The following is a 17813-nucleotide window of genomic DNA, read 5'->3' as shown; positions in this document are numbered from 1 at the left end:
GTGGGTGATGAGGCCGCATTGGATGACGCTTCTTGACCTATGAATGCAAATAAAGGGATTATAGTATCCTACTTGTACGCATGAGATCCTTTAGTCAAAGCAACAGCTTCCATGTTCAAAAGGCGCCTGTTGGATTAAAGCCTACTCAATTACTAATGTTGAACCATGCCCAAATCGCAAACCTTTCAAAAGTTACCAAGCATGAAAGTGATAGAATTGTACAGTGTTCATAAAAAGATGAAGGAAAACACATTAAAAATAGATATTGAAATCTTGGTTTCAATAGTTTGAAGTTGCACTCTACTTGTGTTTCATCTAGATAGTGGATTGGATGTTCAGTGTATTGTTTTGGACCAATTCTCAGGCGCTTGACACCCTTCTGATGGGTGAGACACGAGTATGGGCCGTCCAAAACTCATCAATTATGTCCCTCAATGTACTTGAGAGTGCATCACAATGCTTCCTTCATCTAAACATCAAGATGCTTCCTTCGTCTAAACATAGCCAATGTTTTCTTTGTTGCATACAAGTTTCTCTTGTGCACATCCAACATCTTTGCAACCGTTTGCAAACTCATGCCATTTTGGTCTTGCATATGCAATGCAAAGCTACCACGCTTCATAATCAATTGGGCATCTGATCTCGGGCATTCTATACTCATGATGGAGCTCCAACGTGTAGACACAAGGGAAGACTTTGCTTGTATGTTCTCCAAGAACCTTGCAATTTTGAAAGTCTCCAAAACTCCTTCAGTGTCTCCAAAACTCCTTCAGTGATGATATGAATATCATCCTTGCTAAAAAAACCTTGTTGTTTGTGACACAATCCAGACAATCTTTGCTACTGCTAGCTAGACTTCCTTCTCTCTTGAAGAAAAGTCTGCTTCTCTCTCCTTCATCCTAGCTCTGTAACAATGCTTCTTCTCAACCTCATACTGTTTGACTATCTCCTTCATCCTAGCCCGAGAGGCACCTCATACCTAGCTAGGTACGATTGGGGGCAGGGGGCCCCCGGCCCCCCCACGGGGCCGGCGGCCCTTGCCCAAATTGTACCTAGCTAGGTATGCGGTGCCTCCCTCACAGAAGCTCATGATGTTGAGGTAAGTCACAGTGTGGGAATTATTGTGAGAATTTGTCCAAAACTTCTTGTGTCTAAGTGTTTTGGTGTATGAGAGACAAAGAGAGAATCTGCTTGTGTGTGCTTCTATGTGTACCAGAGATTCCCGTTGTTTGAGGAGCTCGTCGGACTAGTTCATAGTCGACTGCACGGTGACTAGCTGAGGAGTCCCCATGCAACTCCAAGATTCTGAACAAGAAATGTACCCTTGAGGATGGCATCCTTGCGGTTATGTTGCCCCTAAGGACTTAATCAGTGCTTAATTAATAACAATGGGTCTTTGTAGCCCCTTGTGTTATTGTTCCTCTTTCCCTTTAATCTACATAGGCTATTAAACGCTGCATTTGTGCAATCCTTGAGATGCTCCCTCTTGTGTTATGCAGTATGTGTAGTGCTTCCTTAGTATACGCATGAGATCATTTTTATGGTTACTCAAGCACAAAAAAACAAAGGGAAATCATCACCTGCATTAATTTTGTTTTGTTTTTGGAGTCGGGTAGGGCACGCCCGGCCGCTCCCCTCATACACCAAAAAAGTAAACAAGAAGAACGACCAGGACTATGCAGCCAGAAACCGAAGGCGGACGCTTTTGTCACTAGTTTTCTCTGGACTACGAGAGGCCATAATTATCTACACTCTTAGGGCCATGAATAATCCCTTGAGAGACCCATGTCGCCAACTTGATTTGGACTTGCATTAATATGCATATGTGCATGGATCCCCATTCACAAGCGAGAATTACTTGCTTTGATATTAGCGTTACATAAGCAGAATCCTAGGCGTCGGATGCCTCCATAGGCATCAATCCTCTTGTGAAGAAAGAGCTCTCTGCATAGGAACACTCTTATAATCTGTCCTCCCATCCATAGGAGTCTCTCTTATATAGGATTGGTTGTTTACACTTGACCGGAGCATTGACCGGAGCATGACTAAGCCTGTGGTGTGCTGGGCTACACACCTGTGTGGCCGTCCTAGGCCTCTTGAGATCCCATGTGGAATTCATCCCCTAGCTCTACACGAGCAGTGTGCACTAAGCACCTTACCTGCACGTGCCACATGTGCTCCATGGTCCCAATGTTATAGGTGACGTGACAACTATGAACGCCATTACATAGAAAACAAGAAATCAACTAGCCTATTACCTTTTAACAAGAGGAGATATTCAATTCAAATTTTCCTTCTTCGTTTTGATTCCTAACTCAAAAGGGTGGATTGAAATAACATTTAAAGGCCAGGGATACATGTCATCAACAAATGCTCACCAATTTTTGTGATTTCTAGCAAAAAAATCGTCACATGGTCCAAAATTATATCGTTTTTATGGACCTCTTGCCAAATTGGAACAAAGAGAAGTTCTCTATCTCTAACATAGAGGAGACAATAGTGTTACATTTGTGTGCACATAGCACTCTCCTATTTGCCTAATCTTAGTGATTGTGAGGATTTAGCCACTCCTTCAAGGCTTGATTCATGACGCACATAATGGTTTTTTCAAGGAGTGATATATCTTTGACCCCATCTTCAATTTTTGTCACAAATTTGGGTCCTATGTGTGATGAGGATCTCATGGTACTGCTTTTGGACATTGAGAATGTTACCAATTTGCTTATTTTGGACAATCTAGGTATTTAAATTATGATTTTTTATGTCATATATGTAAATATCATTCGTAAATAGTTGAAATATTGTAATTATGTATATAAATCAACTTCAACTACCATTTTTAGAGAAGAGTAAATTACCTTTTCTATTTTGGAAGCTAGCACACAATATAAAGCACTCTCAAAATCGTACCTGGAGCATGCGGTTTTTTTTACAGCAATCACACTATGGAAACCTCATGAGCAAGATGAGCGATCTGAGAGCATTCTAATCTTGTGACCTAATTTTTTCGCTCTTTTCGAAACCAAGGGAGCCTTCAAAAGCTCAGTTCAGAAATTATGCTTTTAGATCTTTGATTGCTTTTTACTTCTATCAATCTTCAACTTTTTACTTCTATCAATCATCTTCAACCTTACTCTCTAATTTGCCTATGTGTTTACACATAAATTTCTATATTTTCGTAAAGTTGAACCAATTCATCATAATAAGAGGTGGAAGGAAAATACTCAATGGATTGATTGAGAGAGATGGTTGGAACTTGGTACCCAATTTTGTGTCAAGTTACAACCTTTGTTTTGTGTTATTGCAATTGTTTCTTTCATGTTTGGTGTTGACTCTTATTGTAAAATGATTAATGTGTTGATTTTATTGTGATTAAAGAAATCCGAAACTTGTTGACAGTATCTCATGACTTGGAGATTATTGTATATGCCTATTTTTGTTAAAAGACTATCAGACCCCGAACGTTGCAAATTAGAGTGCATTGCATTCACAAGAAGTTTTGGACAAATTCTTACAATAATTCCCACACTGTGACTTACCTCAACATCATGAGCTTCTGTGAGGGAGGCACTGCATACCTAGCTAGGTACGATTGAGGGCAAGGGACCGCCGGCCCTGTGGGGGGGCCGGGGGCAGGGGTACGATTGAGAGCAGGGGACCACCGGCCTTGTGGGGGGGGCGGGGGTCCCCTGCCCCCAATCGTATATGCGGTGCCTCTCGAGCAGAAGCTCATGATGTTATTCATTGTATGAAAAACATTGGAAAAGACTCTGTTTTCCTACATGAGAAAATTTCTAAATCTTCTTGTAATTTGCATCGGCAGGAGGGCCAATTTGTTAGAGAGGGCTTAAGTACAGCAAGACAGTTGCTTTTTGTATTGTTGAGACATCCAACCATCATTCGTTTTAGATTTCTCTAGGGACATACGTGCAATACTTGAGGACTTGAGCCAAAAAGATGGTGGCTCACTATGCCTTACTACAGGCAGAGAGCTTGTGCAGGCCAAGGTTTCCAAGGAGATCATCACCTTACCTTGCTGGGTAGATTGGGACTCATAGACCCTCTATTTCAAAGATGGGCGCCGCTAAGGAAACTCATTGCTCGCGGTCTCTTCTCAGATGGTAAGCCCTGGAATGCTGGCTAGCATAGCTCTCCTAGCAAACGGCCCATGGCAGCCAGAGATTTTGATGGATTTGCTCACAGATGCGCCGAGTTCAAGCATTGATTTGGAACCCCTTATACACACGAAACATGGACAGATGCTGCTACTCACATGTACCTTGCCTACAGCTATGGGGAATAATAACTCCGATTCTATAGCCTGCTAGAAAGTAAATTTGGCAGTTCCTTCCTTTTAGCATACATTATTGATGTCTACGTGAGAGGCCATCATAGGCCATAACAGCTACAGAGATATTGGAGATGATCGACATTACCAAGGAGATTCTATCTGATTTCTGGTTGGAAGTCTAGGTTGATCACCGAGCTCGTGGTGGCTCATAGCAAGTAGAGGGGTATCGGTTTGCCTCGAGTGCAGGTACTCAATGGAGACTCGATGTCATTGCTCAAGGGATTGCCTCTGCATGCATATGGAACTTGGCTCAGGATTCTCCTGTGATGGCCCCCATCCTCCCAAACATTGTCTTCACTTCAGGGTCAACAGTATGGTCAGCGATGATTGGGCTACTACGAGAGGAAGCAAGACAGTCTAGCCGTTAGGCTCTAGGCTGGGCATACTCAACAGTAACTTTGCGCATGGTCTCGAGAGAGAGACCTTAGATCGGAGTGGATCGGCATCCTAGGCCTCTGATTCTCTCTCTCTCTCTCTCTCTCTCTCTCTCTCTCTCTCTCTCTCTCTCTCTCTCGTACACGTGCAACACGCACACAAGCCCGTGCATACGTGCACGCACGCACAAAGTAGCTGTATACCTTTATCCGCCATAAATTATCCAAAAAAGCACAGTTCCAATATCATTCTAAGGTAGTCATCCACAAGACTTATAACCATCAACTCTATCAGCAGACTTGTTCAACTTCTTAATCTATCTTTGAACACCATTGATAAATAAGCATAAAATCATTATGTGCACTAACAAATGGCAAAATGTCATCGAGAAATTCCCTCCCCCCCCCCCTCCCAGGGGGGCCGAAGGGAGGGAGGCAGGGAGGGAGATTGGGTGTTGGTTTATATGAGGCTCATGAAATGTTTTAAAAAAAGGGCATAAGGCCTGGATAATTCTATGAGGCTCATGAAATTTTTTTGAAAGGCATAAGGCATGGATAATTCTGAAACACACTGATGAAATTCGGATTCCTCCATGTATTACAAGATAAACAAGCTCATTATTTCCATTTGAAATAAACAAAAATGTCATGAGGCACACCCATTTGCTCAAATCTGATACACAAATGAGCTTTGAATGAGGTCAGTGTATTACAATATGAGCAGAGTATGTTTGTATATGCCCAATGGTTTGGGCCATCAGGAGTACATTGATAGTGGACTGCAAGAACTGCTCTAAGTCTTGAGAGGGAAAAATCTATCAGATACATGTGGAAGGCTCCACCCAAATTGATTGTGTGCATATTAAACTCCATGTAAAACTCCTCCTGCAAAGGCACCTAAGCTAGACTGATGTCTCCTGCAGAGAGTCTCTCCAACATAATGATAACACATCATGCTATACATTGCGTATTTTAGGCACTTTCTCTGAGAGCTCCAGTTGTGACAAAGACGACTCTCACACGAGGTGTCAAAAAATTTCTTACAACATGCACAAGCCACACCTCCAGCCACCATGCCTCCTATTGCCACAGATGAATATTCCCAAATCTGTCCGCACTAGCCAGCGGCTTTCCTAAATCGCTCCATGCACAAGCTAATACAGAACCGGCATGCCCACTCAAGGTGCTCTCTACAAGACAGTTCTTTGTGTTCCACACGACTACGGATCCATTTTCTGACCCTGCAGCCACATAGGTCTCATCTGCACTTATGCACGACCTAGTCCAGTTGCTTGACACTCTATGACCCTGTGCTTTTAAAGAGGCACATATCTCCATTGAACGAACATCAAACAGGTTGTGCTGGTTGTCTCTACCACTCGTGAGAACCATGCGGCCACTTCTCGAGATCGATACTGAGGTGATAACTTGTCCGTGCGCTGCTATTTCATTTGCTAACTTCCCCATTCGAGCATCCCAGAATCGAAGGGTACCATCGATATGCCCAGAGCAAAACATCGAAGCATCTGATGTGAAACAAAGAGCATTACAATTGCTATGACAAATAACCGTGCGGGTAGCATAGCCCTTCTGCAAATCCCAGAACTTCATGGTCCGGTCATGAGCACCACTGATAGCTATGTTATTTGAGACTTTGCTAATGTCCACAGAGCAAACTTTCTCTGTGTGTCCCGTGAGACAATGCCGAATTCTCCCAGAGCTTATCTCCCAATAGTAAAGTTTATGATCCCCGCCCGCTCCAAGAACAAACTTGTTATCAGCAGGAAGTGCTAAGTCTAGAACAGAACTTAAACAGCCAGAGAGACTACTGATTGTAGAGCCGGACTTCGTGTTCCATAGCTTCACTAGTTTGTCATTTCCGCCACTCACCAAAAAGTCACTATTATGCTGAAAGATGGCTGCAGTACACCCTCTGTCATGCCCTTGGAGGGTATGTCGCAACTTTGTCGGGTTCCTCATCTCCACATAATCCTCGGCCCCTGATTCGCTGTATCTCACAATGCCATCAACTTGCTGCCTTGCAAGCTCCTCCAGTCTGCCAGCTTTCACTCTCGCCAAAAGATCCTCATACATGGCATTTGCCTGCAGTCATTCATTTCAATATTGATCTCAAATATCCAAAACCGAATCCAGAATAGAAGCAAAGTCTCCAACATTTTAATACAGAATTATGTTAGATAGATACATGTAGCTCACATAAGCACAACACAGCTATACTGACTGAAAATTCCTTTTAAATGGTAAGCTTAATCCATCTCAGCATACACTCACATTTTTCTTGTGTATTTGCTCTCAATTTTCAAAATCTAACCCCTAGTGATCATGGCATAGAATAAACAACTGGATGAAAGGGGAAGGGGTGCCGCACATGCCCCACTGCAGAGCGAAAAGAGGAATCAAAGTAGTTAATTATACAAGATGAGAGCCTTAGGTCTCATCCACAAAAGTCGTCTCCCTATTGTGTGAACCAGGGGTGGCTCATCTTGCTCTCTATTGTGAATGCTCTTGATGGGAATATGGTGCTTTCATAGTACAAAGAGCAGGAGTATGATGTTCAAGATTATTCAGCAGAGTTATTTGACATCTCGTCTGGAAGGTGATCAGGTGATCTGTTCAAAGAACTTAAGGGCACATAACGTGAAATTGAAAGAATGTGTTTGTTGAGTCCCATTTAGAAATTTGACCATGGAGGAACGGGTGGGTGAGTATGCATGTGTGTGTGTGTGTGCGCGCGCACGCACGCACGTGCGTGCACGTGTGCGCCGGGGCTGCAACGCAGCTGAAACAGCAGCTCTGTTGGCATCGACACCATCAGCAATGGCTATGACAACAGCCGCAGCATAGGAGCAGGGGTGGAGAATCTCAGCGCCATGGAAAGACCTGGGCGTGTGAGCTGTGCGTGAGGCAGTGGATGTGGGTGCAAGTGTGTGCAATGCTGTGTGCAGCACAGGTCTCGCAAGGTACAGAACCAACCTTGCGAGCCAAATCTCTCTCTCTCTCTCTCTCTCTCTCTCTCTCTCTCTCTCTCTCTCTCTCTCTCTCTCTCATCGACCGAGCATTGGAGCTACAGAGATACAGACGACCGCGACTGAGGAGAGGAGCTACACAGCATCGACGGAGACTACAACAGAAGATTCGAGCCATACTCTCTCGACATCCAGAGTGCAGATGAGGATGGATCCTCACCATTTCTTCCATCTTTGTTTCACACACTGTTACATCCAGTTTACCGGGTACCTATTGTATCAGCTGCTACACCCACGTAGTTTTAGATTGTAGTAGTAGTAGTAGTATTTTGTTCCACTTCTAGTTCTTTTCTAGTTCTTTTGTACCCAGACATGGTATTAGATTCACTATTTTGTAACTGATTGGTCTCATAGGTCATTTTGGCCTTTTGAAGACGTTAATATAACATTTCATTTTTCTCTCTCTCTCTCTCTCTCTCTCTCTCTCTCTCTCGGCTGATTCTATTACTTGAAAATCTCCCAAAACACCCAAATGGTGCCTATTCTGAGAGCTATTACATCACTGTTTACATAGCAGGCCCGTAGGAAAAATGAAAGATTGACAACAAGGCACATGGCCAAACGGAAAAGACAGAAGGCCAGGGTAAAAAACCTCTCCTAAAGAGAGTAAAAAGTGCCCTAGCAAGCCAAGTGGAGAGGGGACATCAGTAAAGTTGTAGCCTCTAGCAGATATGCACTTCGACCAAAAGCCCAGTCAGCAACTGTAAATCAAGAACCGAAGCCAACAAAAGCCACCAGCGGTGAAGAGGGCAATGAACAACTGCTAGACGCTCGGTGTCGGGCAGATGCCGAGCCAATTGGTAAAATCTGACAGCAAAATGGAGGAATAGCAGGGAAAAAGCAATTGGTGGCAGAGATGAGAGAGAAGAGGCGACTGACATCACCAAGATACATCAAGAGGATGGCATGAGGTGGGTAACAAAGCACTGCACCGGAGATTGAGCTAGGGAGATCCAGACACCCAAGACCACGGGGGGCTTCACAATATTGGAGGAGGCTGCAACAGAGGATCCGGATCACCTAGCTCGACATGTGAGGCACCCAGTCAAAGTACTGACTATGGAGGATATTGACGAGATTTGCCACCGATTGATGAGGGATCTCCTCTGACCCCCCCTCTTTTCAGTTGTACTCGAACATTGTACTAGATTCACCACTAGTGACTTTATTGCTCTCATAGATCACTTTGGCCTTCAGTAGACGTTAATATATCATTTCATCACACATCTCTCTCTTAACAGGTCTTGGAGTTCAACTCTCCTCGTCGGATAGATATGTAAGGTCTCTTGGAATAGTTTGCTACGACGTTAAAACTCTCTTCTTCTTGCTTCTTCTTCTCTCTGTGGATTGTCTATAAACCTTGGTAAAACTAAGGTTATGGTGTTTAACACCACACCATAGTGGATCAGGAAATACTCACTCACGGTCAAGAGACTGTGGAGTACACAGATGCATACACTTATCTTGGGATAGTCTGCACTTGGGCCAAAGTTTTCTTTGAAGAGAGAAAAAGAGATTGGGTGCAGCGGAATGAATGTTTGCACTTTGCTCAAGATGAGTGCTCTGAACTATGCTCAAGGTTCCTTTTGTTCTTATGGAAGGGAGAGCCTTCCGTTCTTAATGAGAGAATGCTATGATCACAAACAAAGTGAATGGACACTGTGTGTGCAAGTGTATGAGATTGAGAGATAGAGAGAGAAGAGAGATACGACACCAGACACGTTGTAAAACCCTCCTCTGAAGACCCCAGTCTCGTCGGCGACAGTGGTCTACTTATGATTGCACAATCTGGTACAAACTGAATGCATGTGACTGATGCATGTCTAGGCTATGTCGGCGACCACGACGGTGATGACGAAGTCGACCTAAGGGCTGAAATCTGCTATCTTTCTACTGCTGTCCAAAAACGCTATGGGCTAAAATCTGCGACTAGTCCAAAACGCTGATTTGAGGGTTGTTTTCTGTTTCGACGCTGAAAATCTGCAGGTTTAGGGCTGAAAGCTGAGGTTTCTTTAGGCTGAAAATTGATGGTCTTCCCGGGCTGAATTTGCTACCTTCTTAGGGCTGAATCTGCAAGTACTTCATTGCTGAAAGACGCTGCAGGCTAAGATATTCTGGCGGTGCAGATCTGATGCAAAAACGCCAGGCTGATGATGCTTCCAAAAACGCTAGGTGTTGTGGGATGCTTGCAGGAAGATCTCATGCAAAAACGCTAACTGATGGGATCTCTGTGGCGATAATGCTGAAGCAAAAACGCCAAGCTGATGCAGCTTTCCAAGAACGCATCTTAAAAAACACTAGGGAATGCTGCTTTTTCCTGCTTGGAGAGGGAAACCGCCAAGGGGTCTTGTTGAGAAGCTGCCTGTTGAGCTTGGCTCCTCTTGCCTCTTCTGCCAAATAGTGCTAGCTCTAGTTTGCTTATATACAAAATTACTCAATTTGCCCTACCTACTTTCCAACAAAAGTCGCTTAAAAATAATAAGTGAAAAACGTCAAAAATAGGTAAAATAGGCTAAATGCACTGAAAAATTCCCCTGAAGGATTCTGATGGATTCTGATGGGAATGCTTATGATCTTGTTGTGTGCAACCAGAGAATATGCATCTACACTAAGTGACTGGGCATGCACGGTCTACGAATAGACTCACAAAAGTGCCATATCACTTCTAATCTAGATTGACTGGACTGACTGATCCTGATCATGTTGTAGCTTGTCCACGGACACATAGGGTTGGATGTGTCACGTGAAATCCCCTCCTTTTCAAAGTAAGGTACTGGTACCGAACTGTATGGCGTCGAGGGAGATCGCCAATAGCATCCAGAATCCTATAAAGGAACTCTTCACCGGCCCACTCTGATGTGTGGGTCGTGCGGTACTTGAACTTCATAAAGGTCTGCAACGCTTGCTTCTTTGAGCCGCGCCGAAAGCGACACAAAGTCTTATGTGGCTCCTTCAATGATTTAACTTCGTCTAGAGTCATGCTTCTTTCTTCTTCAAGAATCTCCATGGCTGAAAATTCCTAAAACCATTTCCAACACAAAACCATGAACATACCTATTCCATGTAAAGTGAATGGAAAAAATCTTGTATTCCTAAAAGACTGTGTATGCAATGTAGATGAACAAAGAGACGGAGTGCCAAACCAATCACCACACACACGCAAACAATGAGATCAAATCTTTCTCGTTTGATCTAAAGCAATCAACTGTGGCAATTCACAACAGAAATGCCCATGCTTGGTGCTCATACTGTCATGTGCTCTTTCTACAACTATGTCATGCCAAGGAAGAAACATGGAATGTGACTTCCTTACATGCATATTTTTCAACTTTTCATGAACAATCCGCATACGTTCGTGCTCATTCATGAGTGAAACGTGCTCAACGTACAATATGTCATGCTTACGAAAAGGGACTAAAATACAAGAAACGATCACGAATGAAACACTCGAACAATACGTGCGTATCAATCATGCGAACACATAATACTTCCTGTGAGGTTTCTTTGGACCTAGGCTCGAGAGCCAAGATCGGTTCTTCTTGAATGATCGAATCGTCCTGTGGGGTTCTTTGGACCTCGACTCGAAAGCCAAGATCGATTCTTCGTGATTGATCGACTCTACAACGAGGTTAGCTTCGCTAGAAAAAGCATCAACTAACACATCATCCTTCTTGTGAACAATCACATTCTTTTCATGCAACTCATCATGCTTGTGAGAAATCACATCTTGATCATGCAAATCATCATGCTTGTGAGAAATCACATCTTGATCATGCAAATCATCATGCTTGTCATTGTTATCCAAATCATTATGCAAATCATTGGCATCCAAATCATCATGCTCATCATTTTCAATCAACTCATCATGCTTCTCATAATCATGCAAATCCTGTGTGTCATGCTTTGGAGAAGAAGAGACTGAGAGAGTCTCCTTTTCCCGAATCTCTTGCATCTGTGCCTGAACTTAAGAAAAGAGTCGCAACATCTCTTTCATGTGTCGGACGCTCTGTTCTTCATACTCTTGCATTCTTGCTTTATTCTCGCGATCAAATCTTGCTTGACTTTCGTTTTCTTCCAAGTCGTATTGACGCTCTATGGCTGCCATTTCTTCTTCGTAGGCCTTTCTTTCTGCTTCTCTTTCTTCGCGTTCTAACTTTCTGTCCAGAAACAACTGCAGCAACTCCTTCATAGGAGTTAGTGCAATCCTTGTCGTAGATGGGGAAGGGGGAGGGTCGGAAAAACTTCCTGGTGGGGAAAATTCTTCTTCTCCTCTCTTATGCTCATCACCTCCAAGCGAAGTATCCATCCCACTTCGAGTGATGACCATTCTGAAGTCATGGGTTCTTGTGGGTACTTGTGGTCTGGGGTTCTTAAGTTCACAAGAAACTTGGGTTCTTGAGGTTCTTGAGTTCTTGAGGGTCTTGAGGTTCTTGCGGGTTCTTGGGGTCTTGGGTTCTTGTGGTTCTTCTTTCGCTTGCAATCTGTGTTAGAGAACGATCTTCTCTTCACCCGAGTTCTGCTCTTTTCCGCAAGCGCACCCCTTGGCGGCCTTGCGCTCACACCGAGATTGCTTTTTCCCACCTCACGTCGATTGGCCGACCGCTAAGTGCACGGTCCGCTCTCAATGAGTGAAAAGAGGCACAAGGGGAGGTTGGACAAGCCCTTCATTCCTAGGATTCCTGTCACTCTTCAAAAACACGATTAGGAATCGACACGCCCAAGCGAACTTGGGTTCGTGCGACCGCAACAAGCAAAAAAATTGTTGTGATTCTTGTGGTTCTTTCCTTGAGTGATACAGAACACTGCCAAAGCTCTGATACCAATGTTAGGTGCAGCGGAATGAATGTTTTGCGCTTTGCTCAAGATTGAGTGCTTCGAATTGTGCTCAAGGTTCCTTTTGTTCCTATGGAAGGGAGAGCCTTCCGTTCTTAATGAGAGAATGCTATGATCACAAACAAAGTGAATGGACACTGTGCGTACAAGTGTATGAGATTGAGAGATAGAGAGAGAAGAGAGATACGACACCAGAGACGTTGTAAAACCCTCCTCCGAAGGCCCCACTCTCGTCGACGAGAGTGGTCTACTTATGATTACACAATCTAGTACAAATTGAATGCATGTGACGGATGCAAGTCTAGGCTATGTTGGCGATGACGACGGTGATGACGAAGTCGACCTAAGGGCTGAAATCTGCAATCTTTCTACTATTGTCCAAAAACGCTGACTGAAATCTGCGACTAGTCCAAAACGCTGATTTGGGGGCTGTTTTCTGTGGGTCTTTGACGCTGAAAATCTGCAGGTTTGAGGGCTGAAAACTGAGGTTTCTTTAGACTGAAAACTGATGGTCTTCCCGGGCTGAATCTGCTACCTTCTTAGGGTTGAATCTGCAAGTACTTCATTGCTGAAAAACGCTGCACACTGAGATATTCTGGCGGTGCAGATCTGATGCAAAAACGCTAGCCTGATAATGCTTCCAAAAACGCTAGGTGCTGTGGGATGCTTGCGGGAAGATCTGATGCAAAAACGCTAACTGATGGGATCTCCGTGACGATGATGCCGAAGCAAAAACGCCAAGCTGATGCAGCTTTCCAAAAACGCTAGAAGAAGGGATCTTCAAAAATGCTAGGGGATGCTGCTTCTTCTTGCTTGGAGGGGAAAACCGCCAAGGGGTCTTGTTGAGAAGTTGCCTACTGAGCTTGGCTCCTGTTGCCTCTTCTACCAAATAGTGCTAGCTCTATACAAACTTACTCAATTTGCCCTACCTACTTTCCAACAAAAGTCACTTAAAAATAATAAGTGAAAAATGTCAAAAATAGGTAAAATAGACTAAATACACTAGAAAATTCCCCTGAAGAATTTTGATGGATTTTGATGAGAATGCTTATGATCTTGTTGTGTGCAACCAGAGGATATACATCTACACTAAGTGACTGGGCATGCACGGTCTACGAATAGACTCACAAAAGTGCCACATCACTTCTAATCTAGACTGACTTATTAGGTGCAGCGAAACGAATGTTTGCGCTTTGCTCAAGATGAGTGCTCCGAACTGTGCTCAAGGTTCCTTTTAGTTCTTATGGAAGGTAGAGCCTTCCGTTCTTAATGGAAAGTGCTATGATCACAAACAAAGAGAATGGACACTGTGCGTGCAAGAGTATGAGACTGAGAGATAGAGAGAGAAGAGAGAAGAGAGATACGACACCAAAGACGACGTAAAACCCTCCTCCAAAGGCACCACTCTCGTCGACGAGAGTGGTCTACTTATGATTGCACAACCTGGTACAAATGGAATGCATGAGACTGATGCAAGTCTAAGCTATGTCGACGATCACGACGATGATGACGAAGTCGACCTAAGGGCTGAAATCTGTAATCTTTCTACTGCTGTCCAAAAACGCTATGGGCTGCAATCTGCAAATCTTGTATCTGCTGAATTCTGACTCTATGTCGATGACGATGTCGATGGCGACGATACGACGACGCCGCGCTGAAAACGCAGATGCTGAAATCTGCGTTTTCCGGGATGAAACTGTAAACCTTGCAGAAACTGACCGTGCAGCGAGGAACTGCTGCGGAAAGGTGAGATCTGCGAACTGCTGAAAACTGAAAACGCTGGTCCTAGGGCTGATTCTGTCGCGATAGATCTGCAAAACGCTGAGGTTGCTGGCAGATGCAAAAACGCTAGGGCTGAAAATGGTGTTTCTGTCGCCGAGGTTTTGCAGATGCAAAAACGCTAGGCTGATCTGCTGTGGTCTTGTTGCCAGGGATCTGCAAGGGCAAAACGCTGGCTGATCTGCTGTGTCTTGTCCAAAACGCTAGCCAAACTACTGTGGAGCAAAAACACTAGAAGCCTTTGGGATCCTACTGAGAAGGTGCCTGTTGAGCGGTGCTCCTGCTGCCTCTTCTGCCATTGAGTGCTAACTTGGGTTTACTTATATACAAACTTAGCAAAATTGCCCTACCTACTTTTGTTGGGAAGTCACTTAAATTAATAAGTGAAAAATGTCAAAAATAGGGAAAATAGGCTAAAATCGCTGGAAAAATCCGCTAACTGATTCTAATGGATTCTGATGGGATTTCTGATGATCATGCTGTGTCCAACCAGAGGATATGCATATATACTAAGTGATTGGGCATGCACGGTCTTCGAATAGACTCACAAAAGTACCATATCACTTCTAATCTAGACTGACTGGACTGAACTGAACCCTTGTCGTGTTGTAGCTTGTCCACGGACACATAGGGTTGGATGTGTCACGTGACATCCCCTCCTTTTTAAAGTGAGGTACTGGTACCGAACTGTATGGCGTCGAGGGAGATTGCCAATAGCATCCGGAATCCTGGAAGGGACTCTTCGCCAGCCCACTCTGATGTGTGGATCGTGCGGTACTTTAACTTCATAAAGGTTTGCAACGCTTGCTTCTTTGGGCCGCGCCGAAAGCGACACAAAGTCTTATGTAGCTCCTTCGATGCTTCAACTTCGCTTAGAGTCATGCTTCTTTCTTCTTCAAGAATCTCCATGGTTGAAAATTTCTGAAACCATTTCCAACACAAAACCATGAACATACCCATTCCATGTAAAGTGAAGGAAAAAAATATTGTCTTCTCTAAAGACTGTGTATGCAAAGTAGATGAACATAGAGATGGAGTGACAACCCGTTCATCAAACACATGCAAACAATGAGGTCGAATCTTTTCTGTTTGATCAAAATCAATCAACTATGGCAAATCACAATGGAAATGCCCATGCTTGGTGCTCATACTATCATTTGCTCGTTCAAAAACTGTGTCATGCCAAGGAAGAGACATGGAATGTGACTTCCTGACATACAAACTTTTCAACTTTTCATGCACAATCCGCATACATTCGTGCTCATCATACAATATGTCATGCCTAGGAAAAGGGATCACATAACGATGTTGACTAAAATAAAGGAAACCTTCACGAATGAAACACTCAAACAATGCGTGCGTATCAATCATGCGAACACATAATACTTCCTGTGAGGGTTCTTTCGACCAAGGCTCGAGAGCCAAGATCGGTTCTTCCTGAAGGGATTCTTGGGACCTAGGCTCGACAGCCAAGATCGATCCTTCGTGATTGATCGAATCTGCAACAAGGTTAGCTTCGCTAGAAAAAGCATCCACTAACACATCATCCTTGTGAACAATCACATCATCTTCATGTTCACATCATATTCATGCAACGCATCATGCTTGTCTTTATCATCCAAATCATCATGCTTGTCTTTATCATCCAAATCATCATGCAAATCATTATCATTCAATTCATCATGCTTCTCATAATCATGCAAATTTTGTGTGTCATGCTGTGGAGAGAAAGAGAGTGCGAGAGTCTCCTCTTCCTGAATCCTTTCAATCTTGTCTTGCATATTAGCAATGAGAGATGGAGAAGGAGCAATGTCCACTCCATGAAAGACAGTAGGAGAATCGCTTTTGGCATTGAGAGTTGAAGTGTTAGCCTCCCAATCAACGAGAGGGTTCAGTTCACGAAACCATTTCATGCTTAAAATCATATCACATCCTGAGAGAGGAGAAACAACAAATCTTCTAGTGAAGGCAGTCTGTTGAATTGCAAACAACACATCAAGGCACTCCTCCGTGATGAGAGCGTCAATACCGGGACGAAAGCCACACAATCGTGTTATCATTCATTGCATTGACAGATGTAGTGGGTTCTGTAGATTCATTCGATTCAAGCTTAGGACATGTTCGTTTTATGTGACCCTTAATGTGACAATGAAAACAACGACCTTCCTTAGAATAAGTGTTTTGTTCTTCCGAAGTGATGTAACCTCCTACAATTCCTTGTGCTACCTTTTTATCTAGAGTAAGCTTAGGTTTAGTAATTATGTTAGCCTTATCCTTAGATTCATTGGAAGAATTCTTTGATGAGAGACTGTTGAAAGATTGGTTAGAAGAGTTATCATTCTTACCATTCTTGCCGTTCTGAGGGTTTTGAGAAGTCTGCGAGGTACTTGTGGAAGTCTTGTTCTCCTTAGGCTTTCCCTTGTTGTGCTTCATCTCCTGTGTGAGAGCAATCGCTACCGCCTTGTTGAGATCGATTGGATCGAATACCTCGACATCGTACTTGATATACTTGTCCAATCCAAAAAGAAAAGCCTCTTTACGCTCATCATCCGACATGCGTAGTTGGGTACCTAGCTGCAAAACACGATTAGAAAACGACATAACCGGCATACCATTTTGCTTGAGAACATGCCAATCGTCCTTCAATCGTGCGAGATACTGAGGTGGTATAAGCCGCGCCTTAAGCTTGTCTTGGAAACCAGCCCAACTAAAAGAGAGGCGTGAAATCGTCGGCTGCCTCTAGGTGCGCGGCTAGCTGTGCCTCTTGCCATGCGTGGTACCAATTGATGGCATCACCGGCAAGGTACATAGCTGCCGTCAAAACTTTGCTATTTCCTGTCTTCTTAATTGTCGCAAAATAAGCATTAAATTGATGCAACCAAGAATGAATAACAGTAGCATCCATCTTACCGTCATACTTACTGAAAGTCAACTTTTCTGTGACTAGATGATTGGAATCCGCGTCGTGGCTTGCGCCACTTGACGAACTCCCACGATCTTTGGGTGGTTCGATCTTCGAGGCTAGGACTTGGGCAAGCAACTCTTGAGTGTGTAGCTCTCGTCGAGCTTCACGCTCGGCCTCCAAAGTTGCGGCTCGTGTTGCCGCTTCCTCCTTTCGTAGTTGTTTTCGTTCTTTTCTTACGTCGCGTTTGCGTTCTAAAGCAATGCGATTTTCTTCTTGTTGTGCAGCAAATCTTGCGTTTCTTTCGTCGCGCTCGCAATCCTTGGCTTCTTGGTCTACGGCCATTCTTGCAATTCTGTCGTCGCGTTCACGGGCTCTTTCGTCGCGCTCACGGTGAGCAAGGCGCTCACGGTCCTGAGCAAGGCGATTTGCTTCTTGTCTATCCATCATGGCCATCATCTGCTTGACCATTTCCTCCATAGGGTTTGGTGGACTTAGTGAAGTAGATGGCGAAGGGGGAGGGTTGA

General features: G+C 44.0%; 1 protein-coding gene across 2 annotated transcripts in view; it reads right to left on the bottom strand.

The window, feature by feature from the left end:
- Window positions 1-5331: 5331 nt before the first annotated feature.
- Window positions 5332-17813, bottom strand: part of LOC147431662 (Transducin/WD40 repeat-like superfamily protein) — a 37792-nt gene continuing 25310 nt past the window's right edge. For both annotated transcript variants that reach the window (XM_086494176.1, XM_086494177.1), the window contains exon 4: window positions 5332-6828. In XM_086494176.1, the coding sequence (XP_086350302.1) occupies window positions 5806-6828 (1023 nt within the window). In that variant the 3' untranslated portion in view covers window positions 5332-5805. The remainder of the gene's footprint in view (window positions 6829-17813) is intronic.

This window comes from Adiantum capillus-veneris, chromosome 21 (genome assembly GCF_014529385.1).
Source record: "Adiantum capillus-veneris isolate H3 chromosome 21, ASM1452938v2, whole genome shotgun sequence".
NCBI lineage: Eukaryota > Viridiplantae > Streptophyta > Polypodiopsida > Polypodiales > Pteridaceae > Adiantum > Adiantum capillus-veneris.
The sequence above is the reverse complement of the archived record's forward strand: the minus strand, read 5'-3'. Positions and strand labels throughout refer to the sequence as shown.